The 19,186-nt window shown below is 31.2% G+C and overlaps 1 protein-coding gene across 1 annotated transcript in view; it reads right to left on the bottom strand.

Moving 5' to 3' along the window:
• The window catches only part of LOC126741460 (sterol regulatory element-binding protein 1), a 150,893-nt gene that overhangs the window by 10,539 nt on the left and 121,168 nt on the right, over positions 1-19,186 (bottom strand). Inside the window, exons 13-14 of the mRNA XM_050447873.1 lie at positions 5,509-5,667; positions 5,305-5,440 (exon numbers count right to left, since the gene is read on the bottom strand). Of these exons, the coding sequence (XP_050303830.1) occupies positions 5,305-5,440; positions 5,509-5,667 (295 nt within the window). The remainder of the gene's footprint in view (positions 1-5,304; positions 5,441-5,508; positions 5,668-19,186) is intronic.

The raw sequence follows: 19,186 nt of genomic DNA, 5'->3' as shown, positions 1-19,186 counted from the left end.
GAGACATCAATCCTATACAGGTTAGTGCAATCCTTATTTCCTTTGACCTTTTTATATATTTTCCTTTTATCTACCCATTGAATAGAAACAAGAGAATATTTTTTTATTTTTATTTAATTTGAGAATTTTGTATTTTATTGTCGACTCTTTGTAGCTGATTGGTAAAATGGTCGAAGGACAAGCTGACGCGGCAATAAATACTCTTAAAAATGCCAAGCGTAATGCTAAAGGTCAGTTAACACGGTTAAAAAATTATATTGATGCTACCATATCATCTCAAAATGTCCAGGTTAAGAAGTTAAAACAGACTAAAAAATGCAGAACCGCTTTTAAATTCTTTTTATAAGATTTGCAATGATTTAGAATCTGCAGATACGACGAATCAGCCGCTCAGGCTCAGAATGATGATAACTTTAATAAATTTGACATCAGTTAGGCGAGGCTATGACAGGTACAAATTTTAACATTAGGCTACCACCCATACCTTTGCCTACCTTTGGTTCTTACGATCAGTGATTGTTCTTTAGGGACACATTTTCCTCCCTCATTCATGAAAACTCTACAATACTTAAAGTGCAAAAATTTCACTACCTTAGGTTGTCTATTAAAGGCAATGCTTCTGATTTATTAAAATCTTTAGAGAGTTCTGCTGACAATTACGAAGTTGCTTGGAACCTGTTAATTAAAAGAATACGAAAACACTCAAATTTTAATAAGAAATCATATTAAAGCCCTCTTTGATCCTGAGTCAGTTCAATCTGAGTGCTACAAAGGTTTACGAGCTTTATTAGATGGCTTAAATAAGCATCTAAAAGCTCTCGAGGTATTAAAACAACCAGTAAACACCTGGGATTCTTTGTTAATTCACCTGAGTACTCTGAGTACTCTGATTAATCTGAGTACTCTAAACATCAAGAAATATTGCTTGATATATTTAATAATTTCTTAAATGAGAAATGTAGACTTAAAAAATAGAAAAATACAAATACGTAGAAAATTTACAAATAAACACTAAACAAAATATTCAGAAATTTAAAAGAAATCAATCATTTGCTAGTCGCTAATCATTCGCATTAGAAATACTAATGCGGGATCAGGTCCAGTTTGTTCATTTTGTGACAAAAATCATACTGTGTATAATTGTAGAGCACTTCTCAATTTTAACATAAATAAAAAAATAGAAGAGGCTAAAAAACGTAAGTGGTGTTTAAACTGCTTAAGAACTAATCACTCTATTTCACAGTGTCGATCCCCCCCTTGTAGAAAATGTGCAATGAGACATAATACATTGCTACATATTAATAACACCAATCAAAATACCAACGCAAATCATCCCATTGCTTCTGTAGGTGATCAGGTAACATCTAACGTTTCAAATTCAAACTATGATGGTGGCCGTGAGCTCGACGTAGACTCTGCTGCTGCACATTTTTCCCATCTCGCGTTTCCGCTGGTGATACCGGTGTGCACTTTTCGCGAGCGTCCGCGGTGTTGCCTGCGCAACAAAATACTCCTAGCGCGGAACATTCTTTTGTCGTGCAAAGTAATTCTTTTACTTGTTATTATGATAATGCCTTACGTAAAATATTATTGCCGTAGTAAATGTATTTGATAAAGATGGTAATATTAATTTCTGCAAAGTTTTATTAGACAGTGGCAGCGAATCGTCGTTTATTACCGAAGAAATGTGTTAGAAATTAGGTTTGAATATTAAAAACACGAATATTTCTGTGTGGAATTGGACAAATGTATTCAAAGGTATTAAAACAGACACAAATAAAGATACAAGCGCGACATAATTCTTATGAAACCAATATAAATTGTTTGATTTTGCCTAAAATTACAAATAAAATACCGGCTTTACCCCTTGACACCTTCAATCTAAAAATTCCCACTAATCTTGTTTTGGCGGATCCAGGGTTTGGTAAACCTGGGCCAATTGATATTTTAATGGGATGTGAAAGGTTTTGGGACTTATTGGCTATTGGTCAAATTAAGTTGGGAAATAATTTACCTATTATTCAAAAAACCCACTTGGGCTGGGTTATTTCAGGGACTATAAATGAGCAGAGTAAATCTAATATTTTTTGTCATTTTTGTGCTATTGACCCTCTTGATCAGTCTTTAAAAAACTTTTGGGAGATTGAAGAGAAGCCCTACGATAAAATATTATCTATTGAAGATCAACAGTGTGAAGATATTTTCCAGGCTACAACTACGCGAAATACCGATGGTAGGTTTGTGGTTAATTTGCCCCTAAAATATTCCTCTGATATTCTGGGTGATTCTCTAGAAAGTGCCACCAAACGCTTTTTTAGTTTGGAACGAAAACTTAACAAAAATCCTCATTTAAAGCAGAATTATACTAATTTCTTAGAAGCGTATGAATCTCTCGGGCATACGTCTAAAACCAATTTTGACCAATTAACATAAAGGTCTTACTTCCTACCTCACCACTGCGTAATTAATAATTTAAGCACCACCACAAAGTTGCGTGTGGTCTTTGATGGCTCTGCGAAGACATCTAGCGGCTATTCTCTTAACCACATTCTTTTAGTTGGACCAACCGTTCAGGACAGTTTATTTTCTATTTTGTTGCGATCAAGGCAACACAAAGTTCTTCCTACAGGTGACATTACTAAAATGTATCGCCAAGTCCTGGTAAAAAATGATCAACCCGACTTGCAATTAATTCTTTGGCGTTCTGAACCATCCAAGGAGATTGCCCCTTACAGGTTGAATACCCTTACATATGGCACTGGTCCGGCAGCTTATCTTGCTACAAGATGCCTAAAAGAGCTCTCCCTTAATTGCGCGAATTCAAATCCCAGATTAAGTAAAATAATAGCCCAAGACTTTTACGTTGATGACCTCTGCACTGGAAGTAGTAGCATCGAAGAAGTAAAGGTTATAAAAGAGAAAATTGTAAACCTCTTAGCCTCGGTTGGTTTTGAACTTAGAAAATTTAATTCAAATAAGCCAGAGGTATTAAATGAGATAACTAATACTTCCAATAGCAATGTTCACTTTGGTAATTCTCCTGAGACAAAAACGTTAGGGTTATATTGGGATTCTCAAAGAGATATTCTTAAATATTCAATTAAAATTTAAAACATAAATATTAACTATACCAAACGAAAATATTATCTTGCATTGCGCAAATATTTGATCCTCTAGGATCAAATTGCTCCTATTATCATAATTGCTAAAATAATGATTCAAAAATTATGGCAGTGCAAGATATCATGGGATGAATCTTTGTCTCCAGAAATGTACCTTAAATGGCATGACTTTCAAGAGCAATTAAATGACCTAAATGATTTGACCACTAAATCGTTTTTGGCAGCTTTAAAAAGATTTTTTGCTAGAAGAGTAAGAGAAACTATACCTCGATAGTTTCCTATGTGCATTATTGTGCATACGTGAATTTTTTTCCCGGCTAGTTTTTACCGTTGACTTATATTTTATATTATCCATATGTCGGATCAAAAGACTGCCCAGAACTCTTCGCCTCAGATTTTTTTTTCTATACACCCTTCCAATCTTGTGCGGTACTTCCTGGACACGGTATATCCATTAAGCTATAGTCAAAAACTCTTGAAAAATGGAAAAATATATCTACTTGAATTACTGACATGAAAAAAAAATGTCATAAAATAAAAAGGAAAATAATAAAAATATTAGAACCCAATGTAATAAGGCGCGTCGAGATTTGCACTTTTTCTGTATACCTTGATATATTGTTTATGAGCAGCATTAACTGAAGAATGTTTTATACTATTTTGGTTTTTGGTCGGACAGGGGTTATGGCGGCGTGAGGATTTACTTGGATGGGATGTGGGGAGATTCATATAATTGGTAAGATTAAGGCTAAAGACCACCATCATTGGCGGAAGTCGGATAGCGAAGATTCTGTGGAGAATAGTCTTCAGTTCTTAGAAATTTTGTGCAGTTAGTATGTATATCATGAATTTAATAAAGTTTTAATACTTTTGAAGTATTAGGAATAACTTTTCCAAAAAAAAAATGAATTATACTGATCAATGTATAATACCTATTTTCCGGAAGTTTAGCAACATTTCTGGATAAAGTATTATATAATTAATAATAAACAGGTGACCTAAATATCGACTTTTTAAAACAAATATAGTCAGATGACTAAAACTTATTTTTAATCATTTCAATCGTTCCCAACGAATTACAGAAGCTACAAGAATTAATCTCATTGTGGAACTTTCCAGTCTTATGGATTATGTAACATTATGCAACTTATTGTCCATAAAGTCAGGTTGTCTTCCTATTTTTGAAACTATATCGGATCATAACCTAATTTACCCAATAATTAAATATGATATCAAAGTGTGTGTAAGTGTTTTCAAAGTCGAGCCATTTACTTTAACTGCTTATAGGACTCATCAAAAAGAGTTGATATACCAAAAATCACAAGGTACAAACGGTAACCATTTAACTTAATAAGATTAAAAAGGTATTTTTTTAGATTAACTTCTTTTAAAAGGTATTAGAATAAATGACTCAACTTTGAAAACACTGATTATAGAAGATTTGTAATAAATCTCACTAACTTTGTAAAACCTGTATCAAAATAACAAAAATAGACCTCTAGACCTTTAGACCTAGAGACAACGCGAATCAGGTGAAAAAAAAGTGTGTTCCTGACAGTCCTGAGTTTATTTGGGCAGTTAAATATTATAATCAAAAGATAATGAGATAATTATAACAAATATTAAGTTTAAAGTAAATAAAGAGAGTTTTCGATGCCGGTATTCTAAAAATATAACTAAGGCAAGTTCAAAGAGAATCAAAGATGGAACCAAACTCCTTAAAACTCTTAAATGGAAACTATACACTGTTAGACAAATTGCGTAAGTCAGTAAGGTCTTAGGGATGAAATTATACTATAAACTTTATATTTAAAACACCGAATTAAATATTAAAAATAATATTAAGGCTTTTTGCAGGCTTAATTGTTATATTACTATAATTATTTGCTTTTGCAGCTTTTTAAGTTTATTGCAGCGCAATTCCTTACAATAGTAGGGATGAGATTTGTAATGTCTTTAATAATTATTTTGGAGACATTTTTTAAAGATAAAAATAGCAGGATTGTTGGTCTTTCTTTTTCAGTGACATTTTTAAAAATGTTATGGTTTTTTGAAAGTCGGAGCAAGAAAATATGAAAGCTTAAATTTGAAAATATGAAAGCTTGGAATAAAATCCACTGATTTTTTTAAAATATTCTACAACCTAAACACAACAAATACATAAAGTTAAACAATGTCTTACCTTTTCCACAGATAATAGATGATTTAGCATATCTATGACGAAGGCTTCTATCTAAAAGCTGCTGAGTTCTACCTGGTGCAGCACCAGCCATTAACCTGAGAGTTGCTTCATAAAGAAACACTCTTGATAATGCAAACTAAAAAATCAAATTAATGACCATTTTATGTGTTAAAGATTCGTCATAAATCAACATAAAAATCTTACTGGTAAATGTTCAGCAAGGGTCCTAAGAGAAACCAAGTCTTTATTGAAAGCTGTTAATATATTATTAGAGGCCGGTGGCCTCGCTCCTTCATCTATGCCATCCTCCCATAATGACGTTCTTGTTTCAAGCAGCCAATCACAAACTAAAAGTTGTGACATCTACAAAAAATAATATCGAAGTTGTAAATCAATTAATTTTGTATAAAATTATTTCATTATTGAGCAGAACGAAATATTTTTTGTTTACAAATTTGGATTCAGCTTGGAGTTATTATTAAAATTAGTTCCACTCATTTAAAATAAGTTTTTTTTTAATTATTTTTTTTAATATTTAGTGCAATCGAAAACAAGAACCCAATAAAATAAAAAACCTAGATATTGGCTATTTATGGCCGAATTTTTTATCCGTTATTTGAGGTATTAATAAGATTGCAAACACCGTAAGTTTGCAAAGTTTTTTTAAAATAAAAGATGTTGAAAAAAAAACAGGGTTAACAAAAATTTCTGATTTTTGTTAACCCTGAAATTGAACTGAACCCTTTAATTCCAAAAGTGTCCTGATTTTATCAGATTTTCTATAGAAGCATTGCTATAGAAGCTTTCATGAGAATGTGTTAAAAATTGACGAAAGTATTTTTTATTAGATTCCGCTAAAACCTAACTAAATAATGGATACGCGAAAATGATTTTTTCAAAAGATGATATTTACGTAAGAACATACCAAACAAAACTACTAAGAATGGAATGTGGTATCTTGGAAAGGTTTAAATATAATAAAAATAAATTAAAAATATTGAATTCAATATTTATAAACTATTCATACAAGCTATTTTGTTTCAATTTTTCTTTTATATACAGATACTTTGGCCTCTACAGAGCAGTGCCAGTAATTTAATTTAAAAACATATAAAAAATATAGTTTGGCAAAGGCAAATTAAAACTATGTAATTGAGTATTAGATCAATACCTCAGAGGTAATTTTAATAAAACTATATTGTACTTATTCCAGTCAATCAATGTAATTGCCAATTAATCATACTCAATAGCCCAAAAAAAAAACATTTAATTGTATTTAACATCAACAACTTACTTTTTAAGACACCAGCTATTGCCATCATCGATGTTTATGTATAAAAATGTCATTTATTCATGCAAAATAAATAAAGAAAAATTTGACATTTTTTAAATTACAGCTCGTTGCCCATGAGAAGAAACATGCAAAGGCGTAAATATATAATACATAGCGACTTTATTTGCGTTAAATAAAGACGCGTTACGGCACTTTTTTTACTCCCATTTACTTTTTAAACGCGTTAAATACATGAGTATTTCATAAATTATTTAAATTTTCATACTTCTTGTAATAAATCTGATTAATTTGCTTGCAATCGACGAACAAACATTTTCAAAAAATAACATTTTTACGAACAAGTAAAATTGTTTTTATTTCTTTAAGCGAAAACCATGGGTTGGACGAAAAAAACCAGAAAATTAAATTTGCTAAAAAGTGATTGAGGATTTTAAAAATAATTTTTATTTTAAGAAAAACCAGTGGCGTAGTATTTTTTCCACTAAAAATATTCAATAGAAGACCTGTAGGGATGCCACTGGCAGAGAAAAAGAGAAAGATTTTTTTGCACATCAAAAAATGCGTCTTGATGCATAGAATACATGTACTAAATTTCATAAAAATGTCTACAATATTGTTTAAGTTATTATTAAAAAACTGATTTTTTTTGAAAACTTTCAAAACACCCCGTATCTCAAAAGTTAATACGTTTAGGACTACATACTACTTACTACGTAGAAACTTTTTTTTCTTAAAATCCAGGAATCACTGCCTTAAATATTATCACATCTTTAAGGAACACCCTGTATATTCTATATTGTATATTAAATATTGAATATTTGAATCCTGTTGAACATTAAATTGAATAATAATAAATGTCCAATATGTGGTTCCTTGATAAACAGAAAAGAATTTTATAAAACGTGGATTTCTATAATATCATTGGAAAGCATTTTTAAAGAGCTTCGAGTTAATGTATCATTTGACTCTGTATCTTTCTATTTAAGATTTTAGTGGTGAGATACACCGGCCTGTCTAAGGCCTGTCTAAGCGGATCACCCTGCATACCCTGTCATTTCCATGATAATAATTGGTTTCTCTTCTGGGCGTCATATTGGAATTTTAAAATTTTAAACAGCCCTTTTAATTACCTTTTCGACAGTGTATCATACTTGCATTTCCAACAGGTAATTTTGGTAAGAGCTCCGTGAGCGAAAGAGAGATAAGTATATAATATTATAGGGATGACCCTAAATTCTCATTGGAAATACAAAATACCTCATTGAAAGGGTAATTAAAAGCGCTATTCAAAATTGCAAATGGTCAATATAGCGCCGACAAGGAAAAACAAAGTTGATGATGGCTCTGTAAAGACAGAACGACGTATTTTAAATTTAAAGGTGTCATCGTATAGGCGAGAAAAAGTGGTCGCAATGATGTATTCATTTAATAAATAATTTTATTATATATTTTCAAATAAAGCCACAAAAAAATTTAAAACGATTTTGTCAAAAGTATTTGAAATTCATATTTTATTATAAAAGAAAACTATATTGCGCAACTTTCCCCTAATTATACCACCTCGTATCTTCTACCGTTTCCGAAGATACGAGAAGATACTGCTTATTCTTATTTTGGACATCGTGTATAACCGTAATGCGGGGTGTTTAAACAAAATTTTTGTTTTTTTTTTGTTGTTACTAACTTTTTATAGTTTTAAGTATAGTTGTAACAACTGGTAATTTAGGATTTTTCCTGTATCGCAGCTTAAAAGTGGCTTATATTTTCCATATTTTATCGAGTACTATTAACATCCTCACTAAAAACCCCTTTAACTTTTTTGTTTTCTATTTTTTATTTATTTTTCAATATTTTTCATCCAAAAATCGCTCATTACTTGACCACCTAAATGACACCACCGTGTTTGTTCTATGTTTAAAAAAATAATAACATACTTGGCAGCATCACCCATGTCTTAAAAAGATAACCAACACGGCCGCGTACCGGAGATTTCAGCGTCGTTCCGAGATTTGCCGCTTCGTGGCAGCACCACTTGATAAATGAAACTGGACTGCAATTGATAGTCATCGGGTACATTTTAAAACAGAGAATATTTGTCAAATATTCAATCAACAATCTTACTGAAAATACTAAACTCAAACCTAGGTGACGTATATGTTGAGAAGTCCAAAAAGTACCAAGGCACTTGATGGCGGGTTATAAAAAATGTTGGTAAAGGCAAGAGAAAAGTAGCGGAGAATATAATAAATAGCGCGGGTAACAAAATGTCTAATGAATTGTGAAGGAAGTAAGTGCTATATAAAAGAAAATTTTAAGAGGCAAAAACAATGTTTTAAAGACTATGAAGAGTTCAAACACAGAAAATTAAAAAAGTGAGTACAAAAATGATGTATTTGATCATTAACACAGTAATGGTTGCTGTATTTATTTCTAGTATTTCCAACAGATTAGTTTATTGCTTTTATGACAGATGTAAAAACTTGAATCAGTAGCTACATTAAAACTGTGGTTGTTAGTATAAACATGTCCGGAAAAGTTACATTTGATGCCTAAATAAATGTAAAAGGGATAGGAATTTCTTAAACGACTTCGAAAGACCTCCAGCAAAAAGGGCTGAATCATTATTATATTGAATCATTATGTTATGAAGTGGAGAAGTATATGCTGTATGGATGGAATCTATTTACAACTATATTGAAGATCACTTTTACGACTGTCAACTTCAATTATCGCAGCTCACCCTTTAAGCGATCAATAAGTAACAATTGGAAGAAAAAACGCTTTTTTTTTATAAAAGGCTAAAACACAAATCTACAGATTGATTGATTTTGTGTTTTATAAAAACGTATGACTAACATCTTTGGGAAAATGGATGAATTCGAGAAAAAGTGATTGCTATTGCACAAGCAATAATTTCGTTCTTTCATTTCACTAGTAGTATAGTAGGCCGTCATTGAGTACACACGGATATTTGACCGCTTGCTCTAAAAGTGCCTTTTTAAAGGAAAACTAGTGAAAAAATATATTTTGTGTAGTTGATATTTAGTTATTTAATCGTATTAAATAAATAGCAAAAACGCTGGAAACGGTCGAGAAAAATTAGGTTGCTTATCACCCAAATAATTGCTTTCAATAAAATATAGTTCAGTTCAGAGATCTATTAGAATCTTTGATGTGCCGCGAATAGTCCGTAGGCCGGTGTTGCTTGTATTATCACATGACATGCATGTTTAAATCGCAAAATTTTATGTGGAAAGAGTCATAAAGTAATATTCTAAGCGATATTTAATCATTTCATTAAATAAATAAATTTTTTAAGCATTTTTTAAAGAATTTATACATTTGATTCGTAAAATTTGACTACTTTATTATTCGGGATTTTTGGGTTTAGTTTTATTAAGTTAGAAATTCAGGATAATTGATAGCAAGATAATATTTAATTTAAATATAATATTTAAGGACGTAAAATGAGTTTAACCAAAAATTTCAATTTAATAAGTTTAGTTTTTAGATTTATTTGGATACGGCCCCGTAATTTTCATAATCAGTGGGATAGAGAGAGATACACAATCACTTGCACAGCCTAAAGTAGGAATCGCCAGAACGCAGGTGTTTTATCTTTGTTTAATAGACTGGCTAAAAAAAGGTGGTAAAAAAAATATTTTGTAAGATGCTTGGATTTTAGTCCGCGGTCAATTTTTTGATATTATTTTCTTGTGATACGAGTATTATTTTCTTTCTAAAAATTGAAATTTTCAAAAGAAAAATAAACAATAGTATAAAACATGGGGTTTTACGTATATATTTAAAATGATTTCATAGATAAACAATATAAAATTTTGCCATTTAAACATGTATATCATGCGACAATAAATACGACATAGGCGCACGGATTAGTTAGTGCGGCATCTGCAACACATCACAAAGAAGAATCTTTATCTATTAGAAATAGATCTCTGAACTGAACTTTACCAGCAGTACGAAGATGCTGAGACCTACTATATTGGTAAACACGGCCAGAATTTGCATTTATTATGGGCAAAATAAAAAACAAATAATGACTTATTCGAAATGTTAAAAGATATAAAATTACAGAATTCTAGGATTGCTTAACAAAACTAAAGTATTTAAGCGGACATACTTCACATAAAATCAGAATTAGAAAGGCAAAACTTGAAGTCTTTAGAACTGGCAGAGAAAATAAGCATTTTGGAAGCTGAAAATATTGACAACAAAAATCAACCGTTTGTTGATTTTGTTGTTGGGTGCCTCTAAATTAAAAGATACAGCAGAAAACTCGTTATAATTATGTTAAAAATTATACGACAAAAATAAAATACAATAAATTAATTGTAGAGGTCTACACGGTAGAAGAGTTAGATGAGAAATTCGAAGAAAATAAAACAGAAAAATCTAAGCAACACAATCCTAACCTTAATAAAACAAAAGGCCTGTTAGCGAACCATCTACGCCAAGGTACCAGAAGCTTTCGAGTTAAACTACCTAGTAGAAACAAGCTCGCAGAATCCACGATCTTCGGGAACAAGAAATCGAGTAAATTATTTAAAAAGCATTCAGCCAGATTCTGAGAACTCTGCTCCTCCAGCAAAAAAAATGAATAAATTAAAAAAGGAGAAACCAGATATAAAAATTTAAGTCAGATTAGATTTTAACTACAATTTTAAACGTCTTAAAAAAACAAAAAAAATAGATTAAAAAAATAATAAGTACATTTTAATCTGGTACTTTTAAATTATTCTGTGTGTCTTTTTAAGTGCGTATTTTATCACAGATTCTATTAAATGTAACTGCTGTGTTATTTTGGGTTGTATGTATTTTTTGACAGAAATTTTGATTAGTATTGACTTTATTAACATTTAACAAAAATGAATCCAAAATTTGAATCTTTAGAAACGAAATTCCTAAAAAAAATCTGAAGATGATGAATGTTAGGAGCATTCACCAAAATTAAGATCTGTTGCAATGCTTACTAAAAAAAAGCTTCAGTGGAATTTGATATTATCGTATTGTCTAGATCTTACACGATTGAAAACTTGGATATTTATCATATGGATGGTTATGAAACACTTTACAATAAAAAAGATAAAGTTGTGGTTTTTATAAAAAGTTAAAAAAAGTCTTAAATTTCAGATTTAAAACAAAACACATCGCCACGACTAAAGTGGTTGAGATTGAGCTAGAGATTGGTAAGAACAACAATATTGTAGTAACAAGTATATATAGGTCCCCAAGCATTAATAAAAACTTTTTGTTCAAGATTTTTCTCAATATCTACAAAACATGACAAAACACAAAACTCATATAGTAACTGGCGATATAAATATTGATCTCCTTTCGGGTTATGAGGCAAATGAAGAATATAAAAATACAGCGTCTCGCAAAATTACAAAAATGTAAAGTCATTTATTTTTAAGTATGATCTGACGGACCACTATCCTATTGCTTTGATAATCGAACTAAATGACAAAATTTTAACAATAATGGAAACATGGTTAAAAACATTTATAGACTATGAAATTAATATGAAGATGAAATGAAGCGTCTTACCCGGTGAATTTTCTCAATTTGTTTTTGATAACGCCAATTTTAATGTAAATATAATTGCTGGCTATGGTACATTTCCTATTATCCAAATTCTAACGTTCGGCAAATCAAATAATAAAAAGAATGAAATTGTTGCTCTTGACATACAAAACTTAACGCCACTTGTTACCAACAGTTCCCGATTTTCTACGGCTGTATACAAAGTAATCCTGCAGTCCATATATTACCGGTTAAAATGACTTTCTGGAGAAAGCCACTGCTAACTAAACTTTAACTAAGATGAAAATACTGTGCCTATCCTTTTTAAATGCTCCACCATCTGAATACGTTACTATTTATGCAGAATTGCGAGCAGCGTGTGTGTCGTCAAAGAATTGGAGAAAGATTTGAAGGATCATCTTATGTATGAATTTTCACCGCATCCATTATCGCTGTTTTGAGATGACGTTATGAGAAAGGGCACGAATTAGTCGTTTTACAATAGCTTCGTAACATTTGATGCAAATATACAAATTAAATTATTGAAAAATAGGTGGTTGATGGAGGATGTCTTTTACATCGAGTGTGAGACTGCAATTTATCATTTATTCAGATTTGTGAAAAATATCTGACTGATCATTTCGGCATGTTATTATTGATGGTCAAGATGGTTACAAAATTATGGAAACGAATACGGCCCTCTAAAAAATGGTCATTATATGGCAATGAAAGACAGAAAACATGATTTCATCGATGCCACAAGATACATATTTAACCAATAAATATCATAAATCTCAATTTATTATCATGTTGCGAAAGGTATTGGTAAACTGTGGTTTTCATATAGAGCAGGCTATTGAGGATTTGCTGTTCCTGTTGAAATAAAGTTATAATTTTCAATGATCTATCCTTATTTTTAGTTATTACTCTCCTACCAGCCCCACTTGTTCAATTTAACTTAAAAAACAATACTCTAATGATCCTTAAGATAATCAAATTACGCAACTGCCATGATTTGCCTAAACCTCGATCTTTTGGGGTTTCTGAGATCTCAAAGGTTTTCCTCCAATTTAGGATACCGTGCTCACGGAAAAATGTTCACTTTTAATCATCTTAGGCTTAGGAAGTTTTAGTATTTAAAATAGGTGAGGAAATGTTTATTCATTAAAATTTTACGTCATAAATATAGAAATTAAGTTTAAGTAACTCCATATTAAAAATGGCTGAAATATTTTAAAAACGCCCTCAAGAGATTATTTCTTATATTACCTTATTACTTAAGGACCAATAAATAAATGCCTTATACAGGGTGTCATTGAAATGGTGTAAAAAAATTCGGGGGGTGATAGTACTCCTAAAAATTTTTAAAAAAGTTCCTATAACTATAGGGCGGAAAATGCATATTAAGGGAGTTAGGGGCACTGAAAGGGTAATTTTAAAAAACGGTTTTTTGAAATTGTAGGCTTAAAAAACGAGATAAAATTTCGAAAAAAAATCCTCTGCCATAAATTTTGACCCAAAATCAAATGGTGATACTGAAAAATAATTTGGAAAATCGGAATAGGTAGTTTTTGCAAGGGTAGGGGGTTAATTCGTGAATAACTTTTTTTAGGTTATTTTCTTCGCAACGTGGGTTCATTTTTTAAAAACTACATACTTTTTCCTACAAAAAAGGTACTCTTTTTGCACATCGCCCAGAACGATGGTTTTCGAGAAAATTAAAGGCAAAAAGTTTGCTCTGATGGGTTGCTAACTGGTTAAACAACATAAACCTATGAAAGTTATGGGGTTTCAAAAGTAAACACGTAGTTATTAAATAATTAATTGAAAAATCTAAATTTTATGATTTTTGAATATTTGGTACTCGCGGTGTAAACTAGGCTAATGAATCAAATAAGTATGCATTTAATAAGGAATTTTGGTAATTGGTTTATTTCGTTTTTTTAAAGCAATACGATGTTTTAAAAATCATGAAATTTAGATTTTTCAATTAATTATTTAATAACTACTTGTTTACTTTTGAAACCCCATAACTTTCATAAGTTTATGTTGTTTAACCAGTTAGCAGCCCATCAGAGCAAACTTTTTGCCTTCAATTTTCTCGAAAACCATCGTTCTGGGCGATGTGCAACAAGAGTACCTTTTTTGTAGGAAAAAGTATGTAGTTTTTAAAAAATGAACCCACGTTGCGAAGAAAATAACCTAAAAAAAGTTATTCACGAATTAACCCCCTACCCTTGCAAAAACTACCCTTTCCGATTTTCCAAATTATTTTTCAGTATCACCATTTGATTTTGGGTCAAAATTTATGGCAGAGGATTTTTTTTCGAAATTTTATCTCGTTTTTTAAGCCTACAATTTCAAAAAAACCGTTTTTTAAATTTACCCTTTCAGTGCCCCTAACTCCCTTAATATGCATTTTCCACCCTATAGTTATAGGAACTTTTTTTAAAATTTTTAGGAGTACTATCACCCCCCGAATTTTTTTACACCATTTCAATGACACCCTGTATGATTCGAAAACCCTAAACTTTTAACAAAATTTAAAGAATACAAACCAATTTCGGATTTTTATAAAAATCCATAAGTTATAAAACATTGGCAGTTCAATTCTGCATTCAAGAATAACAACTATATATACCGGGTTAGGAAAATTTACCAGACAGGTAGATTATTTCAAAATATATAGGGGTTATTAAAAAATCTAAAAGGGGTATAAAGAAAATGTAGGGCCGATAAAAATTTACATATCAGTAATAAATTAAAATATACAGGATCGCCCACAAAGTTGCGAAGAATGATATTTTTTATGATAGGAAGAGTTGTTATTCGGTTGAAGAATTATATTTTTTTAAATAGAACAACCTGTATATTTTCACTTATTTTAATTGTCGACTAAATTTTAAACATTTTTTATTAACCATGTGTGACACTTAAATTGATTACTTTCCTACAATTGATCAGTTACAAAACACAAAATAAGTTTCAAGAAACAATCTATTAAGTTAAATTTAAAGAAAAACGTAAAACAAATCATGGTAAAACGACTCAATTTTTTTTAAGTAGTTGACCCCCATTTATTAACTGACCATGATAGAAATTATCGCAAAAATATCTTTAGGTGTTTAAAACCATTTCCCTCGTTATTCTCGCGCTTTCATTGATAATTTTCATTCTTAAATCTTCTAAATTATGGGATTTGTTTTATCAACTATTCAGGTGACCCCAATAAAAGAAATTTAATGTCGAATTTCATAGGCCATCTTCTTTTTATACATCGATTTAGGAACGTGATATCCATAAATTCTCCAACTTCACGAGTAAAATGCGGAAAAGCTGCATCTTGCAGATACCAGCTTAAGTTAATAACAGCAACATTTTTAAATTGATTAATTCGTGTCGGGCTGGAACTATTTCTTGCCGAAAAAGCCGGAGGTATCGATCACCGCTCAAATTTCCCTCGATAAAAAAGGGTCTAATTACAAGTCCCACAAACAATCCAACCCAGACACTAACTTTTTCTTTAACTATGTATACTCTTTATACTAGTTTGGATTATTTCGCGCCCACGAACAATATTTTGGTTATTCATCGGCTTTATTATTATTTATTCGGCATTCAGTGGCTTTATCCGAAAACACAATATTGTTTGAAAAATACGGGTTTTCTTCATTATTTCGCAAAATTTTAGCCTTCGATCACAATCAACGTCAAAAAGTTCTTCTACAACATTATGTATGGATGCATTTTCTCAGTATGAATCATTTTTCGTTCAAAATTGCTTATGTAACCACTATTCATTTGTACCATATCCTTTGCAAAAAAATTCGTTATTTCTGATTCTGCATTAAAAAATGATGGTTTCCATTTAAAAAACACATTGATGACGTCATATCTTTTTTTTTTAGCCACTCTGTATATTTAACTTCCACGTAGAAAAACCCTAAATCCAATTTTAAGATCGACGGGTTCGGACATTTTTTTTCAGAAACGATTCATTTCATTTTTATTTAATTTATCCGCTGCTTTACGGATATACTGTATATGATATTAATTAAAGTCTCAATTAACTAACTGTAACTTAAAAGGAATCACATTACTTCTTTAGGTTATACACCATTTTTCGTTCTCTTTCATTTATGCTTCTTTACTAATCTTACTTAGCTTTTAATTACTATAAGTTTCCTTCAACGTTTAAAATATTTAATAGTTAATTTGGTATTACGTTATTTTCTTTAGTTTTGCATATATAAAAGTCCACCCGGTATAAAAGACGTATTTCTTGGTAAATTATCCGAACTTAAACTCGACCTATCATCCGTTACCTTACTCTCTTCAATGTCCCTTTTTTAAAACCTTGCTCTTTTATCCTACTTTACCTTATGGACTCCTCGAGGCGAGAGGAGTGAGATATTTTGACCGAGGTCATCCGCCAAAAAATTGACTACAAAACCTGTGTGCGATACCGGAAAGGTAGTAGTAGTACAAAAATAACCATTGCGCAGTACCTTTATCTCATGCGAGATAAGACCGAAGCGCGTCATGTGCATAACTGATAAATCAGGGCACATTGTTCCCTTGTGCCCACATCCTGTAAACCATTTACTACTAGGGTAAGTCGAGCAATTTTCATTTATTGTTGATTTGCCATATTGACATCAGTACCATGAAATTATTACGTCATATCGAGCTAATTACGTAATCACTACGGGTCTGAGAGAGAATCACCTCCTTTATTTCGGTGTGTTGGAGCAGCGTCCCTATTCTTACAGTCTGGTCTTCATATTTTTTTTTATTATTCATATTTATTTAATTGAACAGAACTACATAATCAGGCCAGAAACATTTGGTCCTTCGAGCCAAGTTTCAAGTTTCTTTTTTTTTTTTACTGAATTATAAACAAAAGTACTTGGTTTTTAAACATTAAAGGGTTAAATTTAATACATTTGCAAAACTTGTTCCTTGGCCGAGGTTACCTTGATTTTTTGTTTTTGCATTGTGCATCTTATTTACAAAAAAACACGTTTAGATTTCCACTGGTTTGTTGTAAGCTGGTTACATTTTTATTCTGAAATTTAAGCCGATGGACTTATTTATTAGTTTATCGAAATGGTTCCGATTAATTCTGAGTCAAAAATTAACAGAGCCAAGGATCTTAATAGAGACAAACCTCTTTATATCAATTAAATTATATACATCAAATTTCTCTGGAAGCTAAGACTGACACTTCACGCCATGATTAATTTAAAGTTAGTTTTCCTAATACTTAAAAAAAGTCAATAAAAATTTTGAAAAGCACCATAATTCTCTTCTAGCCTTGATAACGAAAGAGGAACGTCAGTTACCTATTGAGAATCAGATTCAAACTATTTTTTTTACCAAATCTCAAGGTTTTGAAATTGTTTTATATTTTCAAAGAGGTTGAAACTATGTTTTTTGACATTTTTTAAGCGCCTTTAGAAGACTCGATGTCACCTTTTAATAGCACTTTTGCTCCTGCTGTTATAACTAATAATGCATCAGATCATACATTAATTCCTAAAATGAAATTGCCTACTTTTTCTATAGATATATCAAGTTTTCCTAAAATTTAATTTACTTCTCTCATGTCTAACCGGCCCACCACATGATTTAATTTCAGATATATCCATACTACATGAAAATTACTTTACTGCCTATAGTACTATAATAGAGCCATATCAAACTCCTCGATTACGAGCTTATATCCTCTGAAAAGCCATTGAAATCTGTCCTAAAGTTACCACAGAAAATGTGGAAGCTCTGCGTAATCTGGTTGATTTGACATTTACTAAACTATAGCTGCATTAGATAAAATACATAGCTGCAACTAATGAGCGGGATTTCATTCTCTGTTAAATGATACTTAATAGATTAAATTCTAATGCTAGACATTATGAGCAGTCACTAATAAAATTCCCAAGTATGAATCTGTTAAAAATTTTGTATTAAAATAATGTACAGCAATAGAATGTGTTACTAATACTTTTTATTTTGTTCTGGTAGAAAAGGATTACAGAATACTTTACCTGCTACCAAATCTAATTTTTCGAATAACCCGCGTGATGTAAATTCCAATACCACAAATAAAAGATTTCATGTTCATAGTCAGTCTTCACCAACTTGTTTTTTGTGCAAAGGCAAGCACATTATTTATCAATGTAAATTAAAATAATTTCCAGAATTTTCTCATGGCTACTTTTATAATAATAAAAAAAAATCCATTGTTGCCAGATGTACAGGTCCTGAGATACAGCCGCTTACCTCGCTTATTTGGCCACCCGGTACACGGGCTCCCGCACTATGACGAAGGGTATGATATTATTAAGAAGCAGCGCGCTTGCATAAATTGTTTAGCAACAGCCCATACTGTGACGCAGTGTACTTTGAAAAAACGGTGTCGCTATTGTAACCGTGGTCATCATAGTCTTTTACATTTTCAAGATACTAATCAACTTGAGAAGAAGAAGAATATTGCTATAAATATTTTGAAGAAACAACTACACTTGAACATTGTTTGCTACAAAATAAAAATTCGGAAATAGTGCGTGATTGAGTGTTGACATATGAACGCCGTTTTCCAGCCCGTTTTTACTGAAATTACTATGTTTTTCTACATTCCACCTATATTTAGTCTATATCATGTCCTATTATCATGCTATATTTAAAGAATCTTCTAGTACTCCTGTAGGAATTGTTGACGATGCATGCGCATCTAACAAGATTTCTTTAAAAAAAGCCCTCTATACGGGGCCTAAATTGCAAAACGATTTGATATGATACTTTTGAATTTTCGTTTTAATAAATTCGTCCTTACTTGCGACGTTAAAGCAATGTATAGGATGTGTAAGTGAAGCTATTGAACCGAAAATTCCAAAGAATTTTATGGCGTTTTTCACCGCACCAACCAGTCTCGGATTATGAGATTAATGTGTTCCTTTTTGGTGTTACTTGTTCACGTTCACCCTTTCTTGCAATACGTACCTTGCTAAAATTAGCTAATGACCATTCTGATTTGCCGTTAGC

Source organism: Anthonomus grandis, chromosome 10 (assembly GCF_022605725.1).
Source record: "Anthonomus grandis grandis chromosome 10, icAntGran1.3, whole genome shotgun sequence".
In the NCBI taxonomy this organism is placed as follows: Eukaryota; Metazoa; Arthropoda; class Insecta; order Coleoptera; family Curculionidae; genus Anthonomus; species Anthonomus grandis.
Note: the sequence above shows the minus strand (reverse complement) of the source record. Positions and strands in the feature narration are given on the sequence as shown.